The following is a 23,960-nucleotide window of genomic DNA, read 5'->3' as shown; positions in this document are numbered from 1 at the left end:
GGGGGCAAACGAGGGTATGAGGCTTGCCCAGCCTGGAATTTATCTAAAAAGCAGGGTGGGCACGCCACACAGCCTCGTTTGCCCCCAGGAAGGATCTTAGAAGAATGGAAATAAATAAATAAAAAGCAGTAAACGTGTTGGTAATAGTAGCCCCAAGTAAGCAGCCCGGGGAGAATGGGTGGGATTGGTGGGTGACCTGCCACTTTTCCCAGGCATTGCACCAGGGACCTTTCAGGTATATCACACCTCTCGCTGACAGGTTGTTCTCATGAATCCAATGTCACTGGTGAGGAAGTCGGGACCCACAGAGATGAATTACCCCTTGCAGTTCTCAAGGCGTCATATTTCTATCTTGTTTCAGTGCCTTCGGATGTGCTGTTCTCTCTCTGGAGGAACTTTCTGTCCTCTTGGCTAACTTCTGTTCTTCCCTACAGGTTCTATGTAGTCATCACCTCCTCCTCCAGGAAGCCTTCCTTTTGACCCTCCTCAGTCCTTCCTGGCGGTGTTGGTGTCAAGCCAAGTCAGCCTGGGTCCAAAATCCTTCTGTTTTCCACTATATCCCAAAGGGAAGGGCCTGTTACTCCCCGGGTTCTTTCTTAGGGACAATTCTGTTCCTTTCTTAAACCTATCCTTCTCTCACATTTTCCTCTGCTGGTTAGTAGGTGATAGGTCAGGCGGAGTTGAGAGAGCGAGCAGTCCTTGGAGTGTTCCGAGTTCCTTTTTCTCCCTGGCCCCAACATCTTATTGCACCCTCTCATCATTTTCCCTTTCCTTTCTTATCCCCACCTCTCAACCTCTGCCTACAACCTGGATAAAAGCTCAAGAGTAGAACCAAGTTTAATTCATTTTTGTATGCCTCGTTTATGTATTGTTAACATAGGGTTTATGTACTATTGACTGAAAAATTATTTGTTGTGGAGGCTGTCCCGTGCATTGTAGGATGTTTAGCAGAATCCCAGGCCTCTCCTCACTAGATGCCAATAGTTCCCTCCCCCTTGGGTGACAACCAAAAGTCTCCAGATATTGCAAAATGTCCCCAGAGGGGCAATATCTTCTGGGGTTGAGACTCACTGGCTCAGCAGAATTGAATTCATATGAATTTCCAAGAAAGTCCCTGGCTCAAGGCTGAAACTATTTGATTTTGGAATTCTTCTCAGGGTATAATTTGTTAAACTCTTAAGGACTCGTACTCTGCTTTAAAATTCACAACCTACGCCTCGCTCATCACTGCTTCAGTGTGGTAAACCTGCCACAGCACAGCCCATTAGGGCTTCTTAATAAAAGAATCCATTATCCTTCCTTCCCTCTTCCCAATACCTCTCCTCCTCAGCAGTCAGAGCTCTAGGATTGACAGGCCCAGAGCTTCATGTTCTCTTTCGTGAGCCTAGTCAGTCGGCAGGATCCCCAACGGGGGTGGCAGGCAGGAGTGGCCGCTTTTGAGGCTTGTTCCTTTCCAGCCTGTCCGTAGGGCAAAGAGAGCCAAGTGACCTTCAGTTGAAAGTAGGATCGAGGCCTGCTCTCAAGACCCCTCTGGCCCTTATGTAAAGCTTTTCGTTGAGTCTAGAGCTCCACCTGGCTTCACTTTCAGAGAAGGGTTTTGAGAAATTGGTATTGTGGAGTTTGCAAAGAATCAACATGAGGATAGACCTCAATGTATTATCTTTTTCACAACTAGTGGAATGGAAGACAGTAAAGGTCAGACATTGATCTATGATAGGTCCAGAGTTTGTCCTAAGGAGGGAGCTATCTGGAAACAACTACTGGAAGAAGTAACAAGAAACCAGATTAACTGAAAACTTTGAAAATCATGGAATTGGCACACACTCACTTTCTTTTAGTTTGTCAACAATGAGTGGCAGCTATCGTTACCATTAACCACAGAGGTGACCATAAATATACCTGGGAGATAATTAGGGGCTGGTCTATAACTTTTTCCGTCTTTGCAGAGATGGCTCCCATGCTGAGTTATTTTTAAACTTCCAAAAATTCAGGTTTCCTGAGGCCACTGGTAGAGAGAGGGCTAGAGGTATAAATAGGTATATTACAAGGACCAAATATATCTCTTTCCCCATATAAGCACTCCACTGTAATCCATGGAGGTCAGATATATGATTAAATAGGTAACACCTTACATGGAGAAAGTTTAAAAATAAGATGCAGGAAGTCTTAAAATACCTAATTTTTGAGGATATCAGGCAGCCAAGGTAAAGTAGTAGAAAAAGAATAGAATACCCTCCTCTGTCCAAAGTCACGTGTGGGTGTAATGAGAAAACATCTTGCATTCAGAATGTAGAACTAGTTTAGGTTACCAACTAAAGAAGCCAGCTACCAGAAAGCTGCTCAAAAATGGCTTCTCTACTGGCAGTTGAGGAAGAACAAGAAGTTAGACTCATCCTCTGGTTACTTATGATTTAGTCGGGCAAAACCTGACTTAGAGACAAATCTCTGCCAGATTAATCTCTTTCTTCCCTTTGGTTGTATGTTGTCAGGTGCTGGATGTCGGGGTTGTTTGGTCCTAAACCAGTGGTCGGCAAACTGCGGCTCTTTGGCCCCTTGAGTGTGGCCACGAAGTTTCAATTGCACTGTACGTGTGCGCCTGCATGTGGTATTTTGTGGAAGAGTCACACTCAAGGTGCCGCAGTTTGCCGACCACTGTCCTAAACCCTGGGATGCTAGCTTCTGTGCTCTCCAGCTAAGGGTAGTACACGGGGCTTGGGGAGTTTATAATGAGGCTTTAATTTCTCTGCCTTAAGCCTACACTTCTCAACTCCCCAGTGTGGTGGTTCTGAGAAAGCAGTATATTTATACATGCAACGGAGGGGTGGAGTGGGGGATATTAATTAGTGGAATGACCCATGATAGAATAGGGATCCAAGGCTAAGGCCATTCAACATGCCTATTGGTAACTGCTTCAGTTTTTGACATCCTTGCCCTACAGCAAGCTCTTTAGCCTGTTGCCCAGAAACTTCTCTCATCTCTGTATTAGTAGTTCATAGAAGCAAAGAATACTCTCAAGACAGGAATCCATTTAAGAATATTTTATTTATCTTTTGAGATTACATGTTCATTATTGCTGATCTAATACAATCACTTAGACATAAAGATTTCCAAGAGCCTCTTCAGAAATGGTGATCCTTAGAGGTTTTATTTCCTTTCGTTAGATGACAATGAGAACTAGATGGTTATTTATATATATATATATGTATGTATATATAGCTTAGAACTTGTCCATATATGATTTGCTGGTGTTGCCTATTTTCTTTCAATAATTTTCCTTAATTAAAAAAAGCTTAATGCAACAATGCATTCGAATTTCTTTTTTAAAACTGTGACAAAGTTAATTCTGAAAAAACCATAGGAGCAGCGATTTTAGATCTGTTCAGAGAAAAGCCAAGCAGCAAAAAAGCTTTGCAGGAGTATATGGCCATGGGAGCCGTGCTCATATGGGAGGATAGGATGAGGAGGTAGGAGGGCAGAGGGAAGGTGGACCAAATACGTTTCTTTAAAAAAAAAAAAAAGAAGAGAGAAGGAAAACAATTTTTTCATTAAGAAGACAAAAAAGACCTTGAAAACTAGCACAAATTCATCATAGGGAAAATGGTAAGTATTCCCACAGGCCAGGGCCGCATAAAGAGATAATTAGTTTTCTTTCCCATGCTTCCAGATACCTAGGATGCATCTAGGTGAGAGCTTGAGGGAAGAAGACACATTTGCTCTGATTCCAAGGGTAGAGGGAATAATGACCAAATTCCAACTAAGGCAGAACCCAAATTCTCAGGAGGCTTGTGCCTCCTTCTTCTCAATGATTGATGACACAGGATCCCCAGAGAGAAAGAAGTCATCTGGAACTCAGAGGCAAATACCTCATTATGGGCAGCAACACTAGCAACGTAACCTAGAAGCCCAGTGTGGCTCCTTTTTCATTTGGAAGGGCTTGTTCTGTCAGGATCAGCACAAAGGAAGTTCCATAGAGAGCCAGGCTTTGCTGAGAAACAGCAGGTTATGACTTTTGGCCTAAGAACATAATAGGCCAGAGTCCAGATATCTGCCTAAGGAATTTTCTCTAGATATAAGATAAAGTACAAAAATCGAAATCTTTTGCAAAAGGGGTCCAATTAATTAATACAAAAATCAGAACTGGGTAAGCAAATGAAAAAATTAAATAGCCTTGTGGAATTTTCAGCATTTATGACCTTCTTCATGAAAGAATATAGCCATGTATGTGGCTTTTTTCCAGTGCTTGCTAAGACATACGGCCTTTGAGTAATCAGACCATATGGCTGAGCCTATATAGTATCTAATGAAGCAAACGGTCATTTACCTAAGGTCCACCTCCCTGCCTCCAAAAGGAAGATCACTTCCAGAGGGTGTAGGTGAAGAGCAGGGTAAGTTGGAGCAGGTGGAGGTTGGGGAGGAGAATTAGAGTGGGAAGGTTACAGTGACCCTGGGTGGTCTGGTGTTTTCTTGAGTCACCTTGGTCTTGACTCTTTGAGGCAGACCAGGATAGGAAAAAAACAAAACAGGAAAACAAACAAACCTGAGAGTCCAATTAGGGTTGGAAGGGGGAAAGGGGACTCAGTTCATTCAAGATTTGTAGGGCCACTCTAGACTTTAACTCTTACAACTAATCTGGTTCCACTGGAACCCTAAGACCAATAGGTCTGTCTCCAAAAGGAATCAAACTCTTAGGTGGGACATAAAATTTCAGGCTGCTCACATTACTAATTGTTTGTAATGTTGGAGTTACTCAAGAAATGACTTCTGAAACACAGGCCCCTAAGATGGAAAAGGCCAGAACATAAAAAGATACCCTAACAAAGAAGAAATACCAGACTAAATTAGAGACAGTAAATTTCAGTTTCATTGACAGCTGAATGTCCAATGACATTCAACCTGACTTTGACCATCTGGACACAGTTTACAGTGTCATCTCTGTACAGTTAGTTAAGCTGCAAAGATCTTCCCAGGAGACAAATAAATACATTCTGCTTCTTTAGGGTGTCAAGCTGTGGGCCTGAAAGACCTGTCCCATTTCCAAAGCCATACACTCCAAATCCCTTGGAGAGTATGCCTTTCCCTGCTCAGTTTCAGAAGCAGTTTTAGGCAATAAAAGGAAGTTTCAGGAAGCAATGTTCCACATTTCTGAGACAGTGTCAATTTGGAGGGAGCTTCCTGGGAAACTATCCAGTTAAATGACAAGGAAGTACAACCATGGGCCCCAGTAGGGCTGCCTCCCACTTCCTGAGCAGAGAGAGGGCAGTTTGGGTTAGAAAGATGGCAAAACATATGTCTGACAAATATCAGAGATGCTGAGAAAATAATGGAAGCACATTCCTCTTGGAACCAGAAAGCGTTAAAATGGACATAAGTACTTGAGAAGAAAGGAGTCCTGGATAAAGGAGTTCCAGTAAGCACAGGCATAGCTGAGTTCTTGGTGCCGCTTGCCAAAGCTGTAACAATCCTTTCCAACCATTTTATAAAGAAGGCAGTGACAATGATGATGGCTGGGAACCCAGGCCATGTTAATACAGTGGCTTCCAAACAGCCTTATCTGGGGACAAACCAAAGCTGAGAAAAGCAGCTGTTGAAAATGTATCCCAGAAAACCCCAGGAAACAAGGAGTCCGGAATCCCGGGACTCACTCCTGAGCCTGAACAAGAGAAGGTGACCACTGCTAAGGCTTCAGTCAATAGGGAATAATGCAAAAGATGCACTGGGAATGGTTACCCATTTCTTCCCTTCCTCAGCCTGTCCTCTGCGGCTCTCACAGCCCTCGGGGCAGTAACCACTCTGGGCCAAGGCGACAGGCACAGGATTCTAGATTTTAATAAATAAATAATCTAACATATAAGGTGAGCACGGCGGGCAGCTGATTAGAGAAGCAGCTTGCTGGGTTCCTTCCTGTGTAGGAGTGGAGAAAAGGCTTGGAGTTCTATTCCTTAAAACTTCTTCTGGCTTGAGTTACAGGAACTTAATACCTGGAGGGAAAAAGAAAGATGAGACTGTGATGTTATCAGCTTGTGGGGATGCTGGGACATGAAGAGCCTGCTTAGAGGTGTACTAGGGAGGCAGGGACTTTTCTGGAGTGTATGGGGAGGGTAGATAATTGTGTTAAAAAAGCCAGTATTTCTCTATAAAGAGGTAAAAATCATATCAAGAAGATGAAATGAAGAAAGGCAAATTCAGGGAAGGGAACACTAATGTCTTGAGAAAGCCTCAGAGTCCTTTGCGGGTGGCAGCGCGGGAGGGGGGTTTATTTTTCTGATTCCAGGTAAATATGGCGATGATGCAAAGACCAATTCGGTCTTCACTACCCAGGCTTCCCTGATTTCTAGAGAACCCAAGGCACCTGTAGTAATTAGGCTTGAAGGGCCCATTCTTGTTGAGTCCCAGATACTTGGCCTGCTCATCTGTCAGCTCTGTCAGGTGGGCATCAAAGGTGGGCAGGTGTAGGCTGGCCACATACTCATCTGGAACAGACCACAGAAGCCCTGGTATAAGCATTCATGCCTCTTGTCTGGCTGTTCTCTTCATGTTAGGCCTTAAAAAGTTGAAAGACACCTTCTAATTCTTGGAGCTGAATGAAAAACGCTCAACTTTTGCTCACTGGCCCTTAGTTCTAAGGAATGGTTGTCTTGAACTTTGAACCCATAACCTTTCAAAGCCATAACCTTTCTTCCTTACAAGCTGCTTTGGTCTTGAACCTTTCCTTCTCCTCAGGGAGAAATGAAAGAAATAGGCCTTTGGGTCTAAAAGAAAGGATGGGCTAGTGGGAGGACTAAAAAATGGGAAGCTCCAACTTTAGTTCTGCCTCAAACTCTATACCTTGAGTCACTCAGAAAAACCACATCTGGTAAACCTGAAAGGAATGACTAAGGATGATACCACACTTGCTTTCAGTATGTTTAGTTCTCTTATGATTTGTTTACATTCCCTTTCCTGAATGCATGTTACTTATTCAAAATTTTATGTCATTTCCTATGTATTTGTTTGTTCTCCCTAACTTCACTTCATATTCGTTCAGAATATGGACTGCTCTATTTCTTTTATATCCTTCCAAAGTGTCTACTCAAGGAAAACATGTCAACTTCTAACAGCTGCTTTGCATTTAGTGCTAAAGCAAAATGAAACCAGAAGCTGATTTATTCCCCGATCTTTGTGTCAGGAGCTTATAAACACAGTTTCAGTTCAGGTGCTTGAGGCAGGTTCTTTAAAAATTTAAGACAGTTTAATGTTTCTCTTATACAAAACACCCACATAACTAAACTCATCATAGAAGCTATTCAGAAGCTTTCCTTTGGCTGGAACAATGGGTTAAGCGTTAGAAGGCGTAGAATGAAAGTCCTCCGGGCTGAGCGTTTGGTAGGGGCTGTCTAGAACTGGAATAAGTCAGATGTTGCAAGGTAGGAGATGATTCCTCTCTCTTGGGGAAAATCTTTTTCTTCTTTGAGATTCTTACAGACAAGATACTTGACGAGAGAAAACCCTTAAATGCACAGGCAGGTAAACAAAATCATAGCAAAGTGTCGCGGCTTTACTGGAGCAACCCATGTGGAACATGGGATCAATCAGCTAAGGATGGAACCTAGGAATTCTAGCTCCTACTTTACAAGATAAACATCTCTCTCTCTCTTTTTTTCCTGTCCTTATGAAACATCATGGTCCCAAACTCCAGTTAACCTGTGATTCTGAACTACTTTGGTAAGGATGGGGATGGAAGAACATATACTTACCCATTTTCTTGGGCAACAGGTAGACATCCTGCTTATAGCGACCCTCAGGAGCATTGTAAAGCTCTATCAAGGCAAGAGCCTAGGAAAACAGAGAGATGGATGCTGCTGTGCCATTCACAGCCATCCGCCCCATATCAAGTAAAACCCTGATGGTCTCAGGATCCTCTCCAGGCCACTGCTTTCCCACTCTGGAGGCCTTACCTGAGTAGTAGCGGTAATTGAGAGCACAAATGTAGGCACTGTGGAGCAGCTTAGGTTCAGCAGACGGCCCTGGAGAGCAAGGATTACGACACAAACTGGTTAGGACCAAGTCTCCAGCCTTTGAGGAGTGAGGGAAGTGCATGCCTGCCTGTTTCCAAATACTTCCCAATAACATTGCTGGGCAAAAAGCAGGTGTTCAATAAATAGAAATTAGCCCTGACCGGTTTGGCTCAGTGGATAGAGCGTCAACCTGCGGACTGAAGGTCCCAGGTTTCGATTCTGGTCAAGGGCATGTACCTTGGTTGCGGGCACATCCCCAGTAGGGAGTGTGCAGGAGGCAGCTGATCGATGTTTCTCTCTCATCAATGTTTCTAACTCTCTATCCCTCTCCCTTCCTCTCTGAAAAAAACCAATAAAATATATTTTTTTAAAAAAGAGCCAGTTCTTACAGGGTCTCTGGCTCATGAGCTTCACATTAAATAAATAAATAAATAGAAATTAATTGATTGACATTTAAGTGAAACCATAATAAGTTCTGGAGAATTTGATGAAGTTAACAGATAAAAGATCCCTGGGATTACGTAAAAAAGATGGTCACAGATACTGAGTCTTAGGCCAGTCTTTGAACTTCCTGATTCTACAGCAGGATATCCTCCCTCTAAGGCATGGACATCCCTTTGAAAGAAGGTCCTAACTATTGATGTAGTCAAATTCAGGGGAAACTCTCCAGGTTGAGAGGAAAGATTTTTTTTGGATTTAGGAAGCTGTGATGATTCTTGTGCTTCTTTCTCAATTTGGTTCCCCTAAATTCAAGGGCTACCTTGTATTTTGAGTGGGTGATTCAGAGACTAGAAGAGCTAGAAACTGTCTCCAATGCCATCCTTCCCTACTTCATTTCCTAAAAAACTTGACAACCTTTTTTGCTCAACCACAGGCACCAAAAACAATTGGTGACTTGCTTTTGTCACAAGAATGACTAAATGGACCTTCTAGGCAAGTGGTCGGCAAACTCATTAGTCAACAGAGCCAAATATCAACAGTACAACGACTGAAATTTCTTTTGAGAGCCAAATTTTTTAAACTTAAACTATACAGGTAGGTACATTGTTATTAACCTACCTATATAGTTTAAGTACTGTTGATATTTGGTGCCTCCCCCGCACTGTGGATCCTGCGGCCTGCCTGCGCTGCGTCTCCCGACCCACCCACACCCCCCACTTCTTCTAATGCCACTTCTTCAAAATAGACTTGCCCAGGCCGAAAACCGACTTCTGCGCATGGGCCACAAAGTTTCAATCACACTGTACGTGCGCGCCCGCATGTGGTATTTTGTGGAAGAGCCACACTCAAGAGGCCCAAGAGCCGCATGTGGCTCCCGAGCCGCGGTTTGCCGACCACTGTTCTAGGGCAACGAGAAATAAGTCACCAGACAGTGGGCTGACAGCAAAGCAATTAATGAATATTTAACAACCTGTCCCTCCCCTCCCTGTCCAATTCCTTCTTGTGAAGAAATTCAGCCCCTTTATAGATGCTGTAAAGTATCTGAGCAGGTGAGATAAGGTGAGGAAAGTTAAAGAGAACAGGAAGGATACTCAAACTTAAAAGGCCAATGAAAGTCAAGACAAAGTCTGAGTTAGAAGAAGCCAGGAGAGGGAACTATCAATCACACGACCAGTATACAGCTGGGTACATACTGCACGTCTGGCTCAATTCAGGGGAATGGACACTCAAAAATGGAATCTATCATAAAGACATGACCTACCCAGAGCTTGCCTAAGATCGTCTTAGTTACAGCCAGGAATATCTACTTTGTGCTTACTGATTAAATCATCCCACAATCGACATTATCTCTTTGTAAGCAACACTCAGAGTGGCATGGGTTCTATCCATGAATTTCTTTCACAGTAATAGTCATTATCTGACTCAGCCTGTAGAGTGACATAGAGAGACAGGATAATTGGTGAAAAGTAGGGAACCAAAATAGTTTAATTGTCAAATGAAAATGAAAAGACCTTTCACAGTTAGATGTAAAATCCACTGGTAAAGTAGTTAAGCTTGCGCTTAAGAGGAGTTGAAAAGTGTGAGAGAACATGAGGAGGAGGAGATCTGAGAATTGCAGTCTCTCCTGTCAGAGCTGAATCTCTCTTACCAGCCTCAGGTCTTACCTCTGCCAGCAATACTATCCTCTTGCCATCAGGCCATATTACATGGTCAACTTGGGACCTCACTCGCTCCCAGGTCAGTTCTGGTGTCCGCAGACTCGCCTGGAATACATACAGCAAGCAAATCATCAGCCATGCCAGGTCCCACTTGGTGGACAAAAAGTGTTGAAGGGAGCCATTTCAAATAGCAAGTTGAAAGGAGCAACCAACATGCTAGATGGAGAATACCTGTCCTGGGTTGGTTAGGACTGTTCCATTTCAGGAAATTTAATCTTAGGCCCAGCCAGGGAGGGATCACTCAGGATGTCCTTCCACAACATATACAGTACGCCCACTCTCTGCTGAGCACAGTAAAAGGTGCTATGGGAAATACAAAAGAAACCAAAGACATGGTTTCTGCCTTCAAAAAGCTCTTATTTTGGCTAGGGACACAAAACAATACACATGTGAGGGGGGGAGGGAAAAGCCTTTAAAATACTTACAAAGCAACATGCAAACAAGTGCAAATTAATACAGTGCAAACTGAATATATAAGTGCCAAAGAGACACACAAAAAAGGGGGTTCAGAGCTGAGTGAGATTAGTTAGAGAAGGCTGAACATCCTAAACATAGCATGCTAGGGCCCAAGTTCTGCCCTCCTGTCCCAGTGTCCCAGTTTCCACCTTCTGAATGATGGTGGTTCGCCCTAAAGTTGCAGAAGCTCTGTGACCTCAGTGCAAATGTGAAGTAGGCTTTAGAGAAATGCTTAATGGTAGAATAAAGCTCCCAATGGGCTCACCCTCCTTCCATTTCTGTATATTGTATATTCCGAGAACAAGAGAAGAGATGTTAAGTTTATTAACAGCAGCAATCAAATAACAGTAATAAGGTTTAGACTGAAGACAACTTCCTTCTTCCAAAAGGCAATGCCTACAATAGAAAGTCCACATTCTAAGAGTACCTATTGGTGGTAAAATTGAGGAGTTCTGCCAAATAGTAGTTTTCAGACAAAGAGAAATACTTCAGTTACACAATAATCATTTACTGAGTACATACTATATTCTAGACCAGGGGTGGGCAAACTTTTTGACTCGAGGGCCACAATGGGTTCTTAAACTGGACCGGAGGGCCGGAACAAAAGCATGGATGGAGTGTTTGTGTGAACTAATATAAGTTCAAAGTAAACATCATTACATAAAAGGGTACGGTCTTTTTTTTTTTTTTTAGTTTTATTCATTTTAAACGGGCCAGATCCGGCCCGCGGGCCGTAGTTTGCCCACGGCTGTTCTAGACACTGTGGTAAAGGACACTATTATAGAGAAGGCTATGGACTCCTCTACTAGAATGTGAGCTATTTCTGGATAGGGAATGTATCTTCTTTTCCTTTTCAGCCTAGTGGGAAAGATAGACATATAATGATACATCAGTATATTTAGGACAGTATTAATGGTCTGGGTCCATTTATTAGGTAGATGGGAAGTAAATAAATTTCTTGAAATGTCAAACCTTTCTAGAGGGCAATTTGGCAGCAGCTAACAAAATTTTATATAAACATAAAAAAAAATTTTTTATATGAACATAATCTTTGACCAATCAATTTCACTTTGAAGGCTGTATCCTATAGAAACACTTGCTCAATATAAGTGCCCAAGAATGTTTATCCAGTGTTGTTTCTAATTGCAAAATGTAAATCAACAAGGAAATGGCTAAGTAAACCAAGGTAATTCTATACAATGGAATATTCTGCAATTGTTTAAAAAAAGAAGTATATCTATAGGTGTTAACGTGAAAACCATTCATTACTGTTAAGTGAAAAAATCAAGTTGCAGAACAATATACTATAATCTCAATTATGTAAATTTTTTATTTCTTACTTTAAATGTATTTATATTGTTTGAAATGTTAAACTAAGCAAATATTACCTTTTAAAATATACTTTTTAGCAAATATTACTTTAAAATTAGAATTTTAAAAAGAAATTTTATGAGTACTATAAATAGAGTTAAAAAAATTAAGCAAATGGATAATTTTGGGATGTTAAGGATAGAAATTAAGTTAGAAATATCACCATGGAAGGCAATAACAACATAGAGCCAAGAAATACTCCATGGTGACACTGGTATTTATTGATTGAGATGATGGGACTTTAAAATGGCTATGTTGCAAGCAAAATACCCAAGGATCAGTTTAAAATGGGGTTTGAAGAGTTATCCAGGCAACTTCAATAACCTACTGAGGTCCATTTGACAGCCACGCTCAAGAGAAGGGTTTTCTATGGCTCTAGCACAGCTTTACGAGATTTTCTCTTAAAGACATTCAATTGTCTGTGGATTTACAATCACTAACCAGCCCACCAGGAAAAAGTTCCCTAATGCAGACTACCTTCCCAAGCTAGGTGTATGTCCATGTAAATCAGCCAGTTACTATACTTGCACAAATTAGTATTACATGATTAGGAACAGTGCACATCAGTTGTTTTTTTCCCCAGGGAAAACAGCTGTGGTTCTTGTTTTGCAAAGCAAGGAGTAAATAGCAAGTCTCAGGTTACAACTCTTTGGCTGACTAAAACTTTTAAAGCATCTATAATAATAAAAGTGTAATATGCTAATTAGATTGGACACTGCGAGGGAAGCCCAGGTCCCGGGTGCCAGAGGGAAGCCGGTGCTGGCAGCCAGGGGAAGGAAGGCCTACTATTGCACTAGTTTTGTGCATCGGGCCTCTAGTATGTACATAATGATCTGGTTATTAACCACTTGAATTATGAAGCTTACAGGCCTTCTATGTGATGCACATGGGTAAGCATATCTGCTTTCAAGGGAAAGGCAATATGCAAAAGACATGACCAAAAGGCAGCTTAGAACCCAGCCGGTGTGGTTCAGTGGTTGGTTGTTGACCCATGAACCAAGAGGTCACCAGATCAACTCCTGGTCAGGGCACAGGCCCAGGTTATGGGCTTGATCCCAGGTAGGGGGCATGCAGGAGGCAGACAATCAATGTTTCTCTCTCATCACTGTTTCATCTTTTTATCCCTCTCCCTTCCTCTCTCTCTAAAAAAATCAATAAAAACATAATAATAATTTAAAAAAAGGCAGCTAAGAGCACAATCCCTATCACAGGTTCCCTACAGCATTAATATTTCTCAGGAAAAAATGCAGCTTTTAAATGACCAATTCTTGATGAGCTATTCCTTGTTTAAATACAGCAGTCAACATCTCAAGGTTAGGTAAAACTATAAATTTCTACTTCCTATTGGTCCTATCTTCACAATATATGACTTCTTGTCACCTTCAGTGCTTGCCCATCTGATCCAAGCTACCAACTTCTATCGCTGGAAATACTGAAAGAGCCTCCTATGGTCTCTATCACTACTCAAGTTGCGGACATGTTTTCTTTATACAACGACCAGAGTAATCTTTTAAAACGTAAGTCCGATTTTGTCAGTTACCTATTCAAAACCTTCCAATGGCTTCCCTGTGCCCAGAATAAAATCTAAAGCCCTTATCATGGCCTACAAAGTTCTCCATAACACACGGCCTCCTTGAGGTGTCTCCTGTTCTCACCCCCTTCCCCATTCTGTTCCTGCTAAGATGGTATCCTTTCTGTTCCTCAAGCACACTAAGCACTTTCTACCTTAGGGTCTTTTACTCACTATTCTCTGAATAGAATTCTCAGAAGGTTTGCTCTTCTTACTGCTTTTCTTCAACTCTAGGCACTAACTGACAATAACTGTCTATTTTTTTTAAATGCATTTTTATTGATTTCAGAGAGGAAGGGAGAGGAAGAGAGAGATAGAAACATCAATGATGAGAGAGAATCATTGATTGGCTGCCTCCTGCCCCCTACTAGGGACTGAGCTCGCAACCCGGGCATGTGCCCTTGACCGGAATTGAACGCGGCACTCTGAGTCCGCAGGCCTACGCTCTACACACTGAGCCAAACTGGCTAGGGCGACTGTCTATTTACTTATTGTCTGCCTCCCACATTGGAATATAAAGTCCAGGAGAGCAGGCATGTTGTTGTTCTCTGCTATTCTTCAGACAAGCACTTGGCACAGAGCAGAGCAAGCATTCAATACAAATTTGCTAAATAGCGAATGAACATTCTGGTTTCAATTATTAGTTGATTTTGCTATTTCCTTAAATTTCATTTTACATTCCCTATGACACTTCCATCAAAGGTAGAGTAACTTAATTTTTCTAAAGCCCTTCTGAGCATCTCCCTTTCTAGACTATTTGGTTTAGTTATATACCCTCTGCTAAGAAAAGCACAAAAAGAAGTGAGAGATGGCCTTCGGCTAGTGTACCTGGAAGATACTGAGGCACCTAGCAATACCCGTAAAACTAGGCCTACTCTAAACACAGAAGCCAGGGTGATCTTTTAAAAATAAAATCCATCCTTTGAAAACAGAAGTCAGACTGTTATGAATATTACCAGCACTCCCTATTTCTCTCAGAATATAATCAATTCTTACAATGGCCTATGAGACCCTATAAGGTCTGGCTCATTACCTCTCTGACCTCATCCTGCCCCTTACTCATTCTATTCCAACCATTCTGGCCTCATTGTTGATCCTCAAACAGACGAGGCACCCTCCTGCCTCAGGGCACTTATCTGACTATTCTCTCATCTTGAAATACTCTTCACCTAAAAACCCATGACTAATTCCTTCAAGTCTGCTCAAACATCGCCTTCTCAATGAGGCTTATACCTGACTCCTCTAATTAAAATTATAACTCAGCACTCTATGCCCTGGCCAGAGTGTCTCAGTTGGTTGGGCATTGTCCCGTGCATCGAAAGGTTGTTAGTTCAATTCCTGGTCAGGGCACATGCCCCAGATGCGGGCTCAATCCCCAGTGGGGGTGTGCAGAAGGCATCTGATGCATGTTTCTCTCCCTGTCTCTCCCTTTCTCTAAGTCAATAAAAATATTAATAAAATAAAATTATAACTCAGCACTCTTGATTACCTTTATTATGCTCTACTTTTTCTTTGTTCCATGGTGCTTTTGCCTTCTAACATACTATACATTTTACTTATTACGTTTATTGTTTTTTATTTTCTTCTCTAAAATGTAAGCTCCAGTCCTAGCCGGTTTGGCTCAATGGATAGAGCATCCACCTGCAGACCAAAGGGTCCTGGTTTCGATTCTGGTCAAGGGCATGTACCTCAGTTGCAGGCTCTTCCCTGGCCTGGGCCCTGGTCAGGGCTCATGCAGGAGGCAACCAATCAGTGTGTTTCTCTCACATAGATGTTTCTCTCTGTCTTTCTCTCTCTCTCTAAAAATCAATGGAAAAGTATCATCGTGTGAGGATTAAAAAAAAAAAAATGTAAGCTCCGTGAGGGCAGGAATGTTTGTCCGTTTTGTTCACTGATTCCAAGAATCTAGACAGCACCTGGCACGTAACAATCACTATAAATGTTTGTGATTAAAGGTAAGGAGCCTCCTGGCCTTTATCCTGAGAGATTACTTATGTCTGGGCTGCCTTCAGAGGAGAGATCACCATCACAATTTGAAGTTAATTTGGAAATCATGAGGAAGTAATAGTGCAGAAAAACAAAACAAAAAACTAGTCTAGAAGTAAAAAGTCCTGGATTTTGTGTTTTAAATTCATTTTTTAAAAAATCAATGTGTATGACTGAATAATGTACTTAACTTCATAGTTTCCCAACTAAAAATCAAGGACAAGAATAATGCCTCATGAGGTGATCAAGAGAATGAAATGAGATAAAGTAAAAATATAAAAATGCATGTTTGCATTCGGAATTCTTTTCAGTTCAGTGCTTCTTGAGGGTTTAGAAGGGAAAATTCCTTTCCCCTTCTCTTAATCAAAAAATTTCTCATTAAGCTCAGAGCAGGACTACTACTACTTCCCTTAAGTTTTTCCCCTTTGGGGGCTCTATAAGCAGATTAATCCAAAAAAGTACAATCATGTGCTAGGCAGTTTTAGAAATATTAATATCTTAGTCCATTTACTAAAGGGGCAGTATGGCACATAAGTGAAACTTAACCCAACCGCAACCACAACAAAAAGAACTAAATGATTCATAAGCAAAATATCGTTGTAAAACAGAGTAATGGAGCCGTGCCACTCAGAAACATCAAGGGTAGAATAGGCTTTGGTAGGCTGCTTGTCCAGCTATTTTTATAAATAAATAAAAATAGAGCACAGAGTTAAAAAGAGAAACCATTTAAAATAGATATTATCCGGTCTCTTTGCTGAGGTCACATTGAGCTGCGAGTGGCTTCAGGGGCGTCTTTAGGAATCAGCAACATGGCAGAAGACATCAAGACCAAAATCAAGAACTACCGGACTGCTCCACTTTAAATTAAGAAGTCCACCCATCTGGTTTCCCCATAGAGGAAGGGAGTAACAATGGGAATAACACTGGCTTTCTTTCCACAGGTTTCAGCCTGGGATGACCGCCGGGCAGAAGGCACATTTCCTGGGAAGATCTGAACTGGGCATCCTCCATCCTTCTCCCAGGGACGTGAAGGGGGGCCTGGGTACATCCCACCCTAGAATCCTGAATCATGGCTTAACTAATAATAAATACTTGTAAAAATAAATAAATAAATAACTAAATAAATAAATAAATAAAATAAAATAAAATAGATATTATCCAACAGGCTCTCAATATATCAACTGACCCTTACCTGGCAATGCTGAAGCTCAATCAGAGCAGCCCTCAGTGGAAATAAAAGCATGCTTTGCTTGAGCCATTTACCCAGAGAGAAATACAGTTGTGCCAGAAAAATGCCATAAAATATTAAAAACAGAGTCAAAGTCACACTGAGAAATACTTTGGTAAGTCTGAAAAGAAATAAATAACACTTCTATTAACTCTTACTTGGGCAACTTAGTTGGACCAAGTGTTACTTTGGATTTGAAAATTTTAGGGTCAATGTAATCAAATTAGAGAGTCAAATTTGAGGAACATGTGCTACTAAGTTGATTGTGGCACCTAGAGATCCAATTACTATAGTTGGAAAACAGTTAAGGAGAGACTTAGCCCAATGAAAGAGGGAGAAAGAAAAAATAAACCATAGTATTTGACAGACACAATCAAACTTAAGCAATGTTCTCATTTCAGCCCATAGATTTCTCTCCCTTGACTTGTTTCCTTAAACCAACCTATCTTACATTCATGGTAAAATTAAACATCCCCAGAATACTGACTACCATTTTATAAAAACTGACTCACATTTACTATATCCTTTTTGTAGTACTGAATTTACTCAGCTCTCAATCCTAAATATAAGATAAAATGGCTTATAGTGTAAACAGGTATCAAGCTTGGGTGGAAGAAAACAATCATTTGAAATGATTAAGTTGAGACAAAGAAGCTTCATATTATCTACAAGCACAGATCATAGGGCTAGTAAGTGAACAGACTGTGGGCAGATCTGACAAGGACAATCATGTTTAGAGTGGCTGGTGACCCCGCTCTTTCTTCTTCCAGTTTGTTCCTTGGCAAGGAGGAAAGCAAAAGCCCCCCAATGATGACTCGCTTGATCTTACCACATCAATCTCTGTGTTGGAATGTCCCATGTTACAAACAATGCAGCTATTCTTCATCCGGTCTAAGTGCTCTCTGGTTACCACATTCTTGTTACCTTAAAAACAGAAGAGATAGCCACATATAAAGGAATGAAGCTGGACTCCTACCTCACACCATACTTAAATTTTAACTTGAAATGGATCAGAGACCTAAATGTAAGAGCTAAAACTATAAAACTCTCAACAGAACCTGGGAATAAATCTTTCTGACCTTGGATTAAGCAATGCTTTCTTAGATGTAACACCTAAAGCATAAGCAACCAAAGAAAAACTAAACTGAACTACGTTGGAATTAAAACTTTTGTGCTACAAATGATACCACCAAGAAAGTGAAAAGACAACCCACAGAACAGAACAAATATTTGCAAATCATATAACAGATAAGGAACTTGTACCCAAAATTTATAAAGAACTCTTGGCTCAATAGTAAAATGACAAATAACCAAATTTAAAAATGAGCAAATGATCTGAATAGACATTTCTCAAAAGAAGATGTGTCAATAGGCACATTAAACGATGCTCAACATCATCAGGAAAATACAAATCAAAACCTTCACACCTACTAGGATGGGTATAATAAAAAAAGACAGATAATAACAAATACTGGCGAGGATGTGAAGAAACTGCAACTCTCATGCATTGTTGGTGGGACTGCAAAATTGGTGCGGTCACTTTAGAAAAGTTTGGCAGTTCCTCAAAATGTTAAAAATAGAGTTACCATATGATCCAGCAATTCCACCTGAAGGTATAAACCCAAGAGAACTGAAAACATGTTCACACAAAAACTTGTACACAATATTCACAGCAGCATTATTCTTTTTTTTTTTTAGATTTTATTTTCAACTACAGTTTACATTCAATATATATTTTGTTTTAGTTTTAGGTGTACAGCATAGTGGTTAGATAATCATACACCTTACAAAGTGATTCCCCCCAATATTTCAAGTACCCACCTGGCATCAGACATAGTTATTACAATATTATTGCCTAAATTCCCTATGTTGTACTTCACATCCCTGTGACTATTTTGTAACTACCAATTTGTACTTCTTAATCCCTTTACCTTTTCCACCCAGCCTCCCAACACCCCTCCCCTCTATCAACCACCAGTTTGCTCTCTGTATCTATAAGTCTGTTTCTATTTTGTTTGTTCATTTATTTTGTCCTTTAGATTTCACATATAAGTGAAGTCAGATGGTATTTGTCTTTCTCTATCTGACTTATTTTACTTAGCATAATACCCTCTACGTCTATACTTAGTCTATAGGGTGAATTTTTTCATATGTGGATTATATATCAATGAAAAAATTAGACTGTGGTGATGGTTGTATGACCCTATGAATTTGCTAAAAAAAAAGCATTGAACTGTACATTTAAGTGGGTAAAATCTAAGATACGTGAATTAGATCTCAATAAATTTATTTTAAAAATAGATTAATGGATTGATGTTAAGCAAGAACAGTTTCTTGTGGTCCCTCTTCTCTGCCCCCAGCTCTTCTTCTTTTTTTTTATAAATATATTTTATTGATTTTTTACAGAGAGGAAGGGAGAGGGATAGAGAGTTAGAAACATTGATCAGCTGCCTCCTGCACACTCCCTACTGGGGATGTGCCCTCAACCAAGGTACATGCCCTTGACTGGAATCGAACCTGGGACCCTTTAGTCCGCAGGCCGACGCTCTATCCACTGAGCCAAAACAGTTAGGGCTGCCCCCAGCTCTTCTTTAGCCTATATACATACTTTCGTTTTTAAATATTCTGATTTTCCCCCTCTAAGATACAATTATAAAAGAAAACCAATGTTCCAACAGTTTATGGTTCTAACATAAAGATAAAATCTCAGTCCAAGAAGACTAGCTATTTCTGCATATTCCTCTCTAAAACTCAAAATCTACCTCTTTGGGAATCAATACAACTACATTTCCCACTTTCTCTACGAATTTTGCTCAGCCTTGTTTTTATTATAGGGACTATAGAAAAATATATATCACTTTTGGAGGTAAAATTAAAAAAATCAAATGTACAAATGTAAGATCTGGGTTCCCAAACAAAACTCATCTCTAGCCATCTCCTAGGGCAGTGATGGCGAACCTATGACACACGTGTCAGAGGTGACACGCGAACTCATTTTTTTGGTTGATTTTTCTTTGTTAAATGGCATTTAAATATATAAAATAAATATCAAAAATATAAATCTTTGTTTTACTATGGTTGCAAATATCAAAAAATTTCTATATGTGACACGGCACCAGAGTTAAGTTAGGGTTTTTCAAAATGCTGGCACGCCGAGCTCAAAAGGTTTGCCATCACTGTCCTAGGTGGTTGAAGATGAATGGAGATATAGAACAAAGAGATGGGAAGAAACCTTCCTCTATGAATGACTTAAAGGCATACTTTTGGTCAAGCTCTACAGAGGCAGGAAGAATGTGAAAAATTGACCGGTTTTGTAAACTGCTATCTCTGGCTTTTAGAGTTTGGTTTTGTTCAGAACATTTTCAGTCATTTTTCATTTGTTCCATAAAGGCATTCTCAAGTGCCACCCATTTTAGATGTTATAATCGTACCTGTACAGGTAATAACAATATCCACTTGTCGGATGACCTCATTCAATTTCACCAGGCGAAATCCATCCATACTGTAGAAATAAAGCATGATCAATTAAGCTAAAAGGCAACTGGGAGGTTTTTGCTGAAGAACCTCAAAAGCTATTACTAAGTTGCTTTGATACCTACACTGTCATTTCTTGATATAGCTGGATTACTCTTAGCAGTGAAAAATTCAAACCATTTCCTTAGTTCATTCAAGACAGAAATAAGAGATTCTTTTGCATCACTGGAACCTGATTCTTCCTGATAATAGGGAGACAATGTTAAGCATGGGATTCCCCAATTAAGTTTCTAGAAAGTGCCATTTTAGCACTGAACCTACTCCCCACTGAAACTGCTTCTCTCCAAGATCATCAATCATCTCCTGAATGCCACAGTAAATTTATTTAGACTCATATATTACTTGGTTTCCTCTAGTACATTAAACATTATTTGTCTTCTTAAATCTATATACTCCTTGGAGTCCATACCGTTTTATCCTAGTTTTCCTACTTTTCTGATTGCTCCTCAATCTCACCAATCTTTAAATGTAGGGTACTCTTTTCTCTCAGCACTTCTCCACACCTTTTCCTGGTTATATATGACCCCTCATAGGTGGCTGATTTACACATCTATATCTTTAGCTTAGATATCTCCAAACCTTCAGAGCCCTGGATCAAATTACCCACTAGACAGCTCTTCTAGATGCCCCACAAGGATCTCAAACTTACTGTGTTTGAAAAGAAACTCATTATCTCTCCACGTCCCCAACTCTATTTCTTCTTCTATATTTTCTATATTGATTATTAGCATTATTTGTTCACCCAGCTATATAAGCCAAATAAACTAGGATGTCTGAGCCTACTGCCTCTTCCTAAGTGAAGTTGGCACCAAATATTTTAACTAACTTCCTTAAAACCTCTTGAATCTGTCCCTTCTTTCCATACATGCTGGCCTTATGTTCAGGATTTATTTTTTTGTCTGTATTACTACAGTAGCTCCTGGACCAATCTCATCACCTCTAGGTCTATGCCTCTCTAATTCATTTTGCAGAGTGGATTTCCCTAAATGCAACTTGGATCATGTAACTTCCTTGTTTAGAACACTCCAGGGAGATTGCCTGCTCTCAGGAAAAGACCCAAATACTTCTACTGATATATGATTATCCTGACATATGATTCCTACCTCAGATATACTCCTCCCAAATTTACCCTATAGACTAGCTACATTAAAATATGTCAAGCTTCTTAAATATATTGCACTCTCTCCTTCCTTGGTAACTATGAAATTTACTTCCAAACTAAGAAATCATTTATACCAGTTTCAAGACTCAACTGTACTGACACCTCTTTGGACCCTACCTCCTTGCTCTTTTGTTAGATATTTCTCTCTTGTGTTCCTAAAGGAGCATGTGCTGTTTACCTCCATCATAGCACTTACTATACTGCACAGTGGTTATCTGTCTGTGTACCTGTCTTCTCGCATTCACTTATTTATCTTATTCATCCTTAGCACACAGCATAGTACCTGATATATTGTAAATGATCAGTTTGTGTCTATAATTTGAATCAGTATATCAGTGAGTATTAAAGCAGGTGATAATTTAAGAATGGTGATAATTTCCTTTGGGTGCTGGATCCCTGACTCAGAGAAAACCAACAACTCTGTTGGGGAAATCTGTGGGTTTATGGCTAGGATGTGTGAGGAACAGTAGGACAGGTAGGAATATTTGTGATAAAATCTTTATGTCATGCCTCATTTTATCCTGGGCACTTTCCTCTGGAGGATTAATGGTGAAGACCGGGTAGGTAACCCAGGCTATAGACACTGGGGCTTTGCAGTAGTTTTCAGGGACAGTGGTTTCTCCATCCTGTTGAGGGTGGCAAGAGACAATTTTAATAATAACTACCATTCAGTGAGCATTTATTATGTGGCAGCAGCTCTGTACTTTTTATAATTATATGACTATTATATATGATTATACATTATAAAATAAATATATAATTATGTTACTGAACGTTCACAACACTTTGAGGTAAGTAAGAGTACCCACATTTTACAGATGGTAAAGAAACTATTCTTTTTTAAACTTTTAATTTTGGAATAATTTCAAACTTAAGAATTATAAGAATACTACAAACATCTCTCATACACCCTTCACTCAGCAGATTTTACCCTTAATTTGGATTTGTCTGCTGTGTCCTTCTGATTAGATTTAGTTATACATTTTTGGGAGGACTATTGTAGAAGTGCTCTTTTCAGTGTATCACATGAGAAGGGACCTGGTACCAGCCTGATTCCTTTTTTATCATTTTTTTCCAAAGGGAGGAGGATTATATGGAGAAGATAAGGAACTACTTGTTCTCTAGGTCAAAGCAGAGGGTATTTCCATAGGAATTCTACATTTTAGCTTCTCTGATCATCTTTGTTCTCTCTGAGCAGAGCTCCTTGATCTTACAGTTAACAGCAGCCTCTCTCAGGATCTGGGCCCCTCTAAGTTAAAATGTATATTAACTGGGCCATTCTTTGAGGCAGCTACACGATCATATGCTAGATGAAGGTGTAGAGGGAAAGGAACGTCTCTTTGTACCCTTACCAGGCTTGAAGAGCACAGATGGGGTCGATCTCAGTCACATACACAATGGAGCCCATGGCTTTCAAGGCAGCACAGCACCCCTTCCCCACCTGAAAATGGGAGAAAGTACACATAATAAGGAAAGTCAATGAGAAAACAGTTTCTCAAAGTTTCTGGTAAAGTGTACCCCACTTTCCGCCCCCAAAGAAATTTCACTGAATAGATTCATGCTTGGGGAAAAATAAGAAAAACAAATAAATGAATGCAGTTCATAAACAAACTCCTAGCTCCTGCTTAGCACATGTATGTGCATAAGAAACACCCACAGTCACGATTCATAATAAAAACTCAAGCTAAAAGAACATCACAAACAGTACACTGGAACAGTTAGAAAATCAACTTAAGAAAAGATGGCAAAAATGAAGAGGGAAAAAGAAACATTGTAATTGAACCAGAGAGTCTCTAAAGTTATCCCACTCCCCCATCTAAAGTGATAAATGAATGTACTCTTATGTCCATACAAATGAGAAATTCTAGTTTATTTTAGCAAAATACATTTTAAACACCTAATACACAATTGAAAGGGTAAACCTTACCTCTCCATAGCCACAGATCACCACCTGTTTTCCACCAAACATCATGTCTGTTGTCCTTTTAAGTCTAGTGGGGAGGGGGGAAAGTACATCAGAAAAATCTTTTCATTTCTCCCTTGAGATTAGGTTCCTTGTTTTCATGTTTCATGGTGTGTTTTTTCCTATTTTGAAAGAAAGCCTAGTTTCATCCTAGATAAAATATTTAAAAACTAGAAAGAAAGGTTTAATAAAATATGTATTTTCTCATTCCATGCTACCCAACCAATTGCATCTGTATGTGAGTTTTGTTTTTTCTTTCTTTCTTTTTTTCTCCCTTGTCTTGGAAGTGGTGCAGAAGGGAAGCAGCTATAGACTACAAAGTAACTTTTAAACATAAAAGCAATATATACAGGGTGTCCCAAAAAATGTATACATACTTTGAATAATTATTAATTCCAATGGGTTAAGTCTGAAAAGAAAGAAACATCAATTGAGCTATCAGCTGTTAAAATGTGTATACATTCTTTTGGGACATCCTGAATTTATTATACAACATTTGGAATATCTGGCTTAATGAAAACATGCTAGCTTATTGAA

The 23,960-nt window shown here is 40.1% G+C and overlaps 1 protein-coding gene across 3 annotated transcripts in view; it reads right to left on the bottom strand.

The window, feature by feature from the left end:
• Window positions 1-3,023: 3,023 nt before the first annotated feature.
• The window catches only part of AHCYL2 (adenosylhomocysteinase-like 2), a 55,707-nt gene continuing 34,770 nt past the window's right edge, over window positions 3,024-23,960 (bottom strand). For all 3 annotated transcript variants that reach the window (XM_005868939.2, XM_005868938.2, XM_005868937.2), the window contains exons 9-17: window positions 23,388-23,451; window positions 22,813-22,901; window positions 20,196-20,266; window positions 17,594-17,688; window positions 10,100-10,198; window positions 7,935-8,003; window positions 7,734-7,812; window positions 6,350-6,470; window positions 3,024-5,978 (exon numbers count right to left, since the gene is read on the bottom strand). In XM_005868939.2, coding sequence (XP_005869001.1) covers window positions 5,972-5,978; window positions 6,350-6,470; window positions 7,734-7,812; window positions 7,935-8,003; window positions 10,100-10,198; window positions 17,594-17,688; window positions 20,196-20,266; window positions 22,813-22,901; window positions 23,388-23,451 — 694 coding nt within the window. In that variant the 3' untranslated portion in view covers window positions 3,024-5,971. The remainder of the gene's footprint in view (window positions 5,979-6,349; window positions 6,471-7,733; window positions 7,813-7,934; window positions 8,004-10,099; window positions 10,199-17,593; window positions 17,689-20,195; window positions 20,267-22,812; window positions 22,902-23,387; window positions 23,452-23,960) is intronic.

The sequence above is a fragment of the Myotis brandtii genome, unplaced genomic scaffold, assembly GCF_000412655.1.
Source record: "Myotis brandtii unplaced genomic scaffold, ASM41265v1 scaffold280, whole genome shotgun sequence".
Lineage (NCBI taxonomy): Eukaryota > Metazoa > Chordata > Mammalia > Chiroptera > Vespertilionidae > Myotis > Myotis brandtii.
Note: the sequence above shows the minus strand (reverse complement) of the source record. Positions and strands in the feature narration are given on the sequence as shown.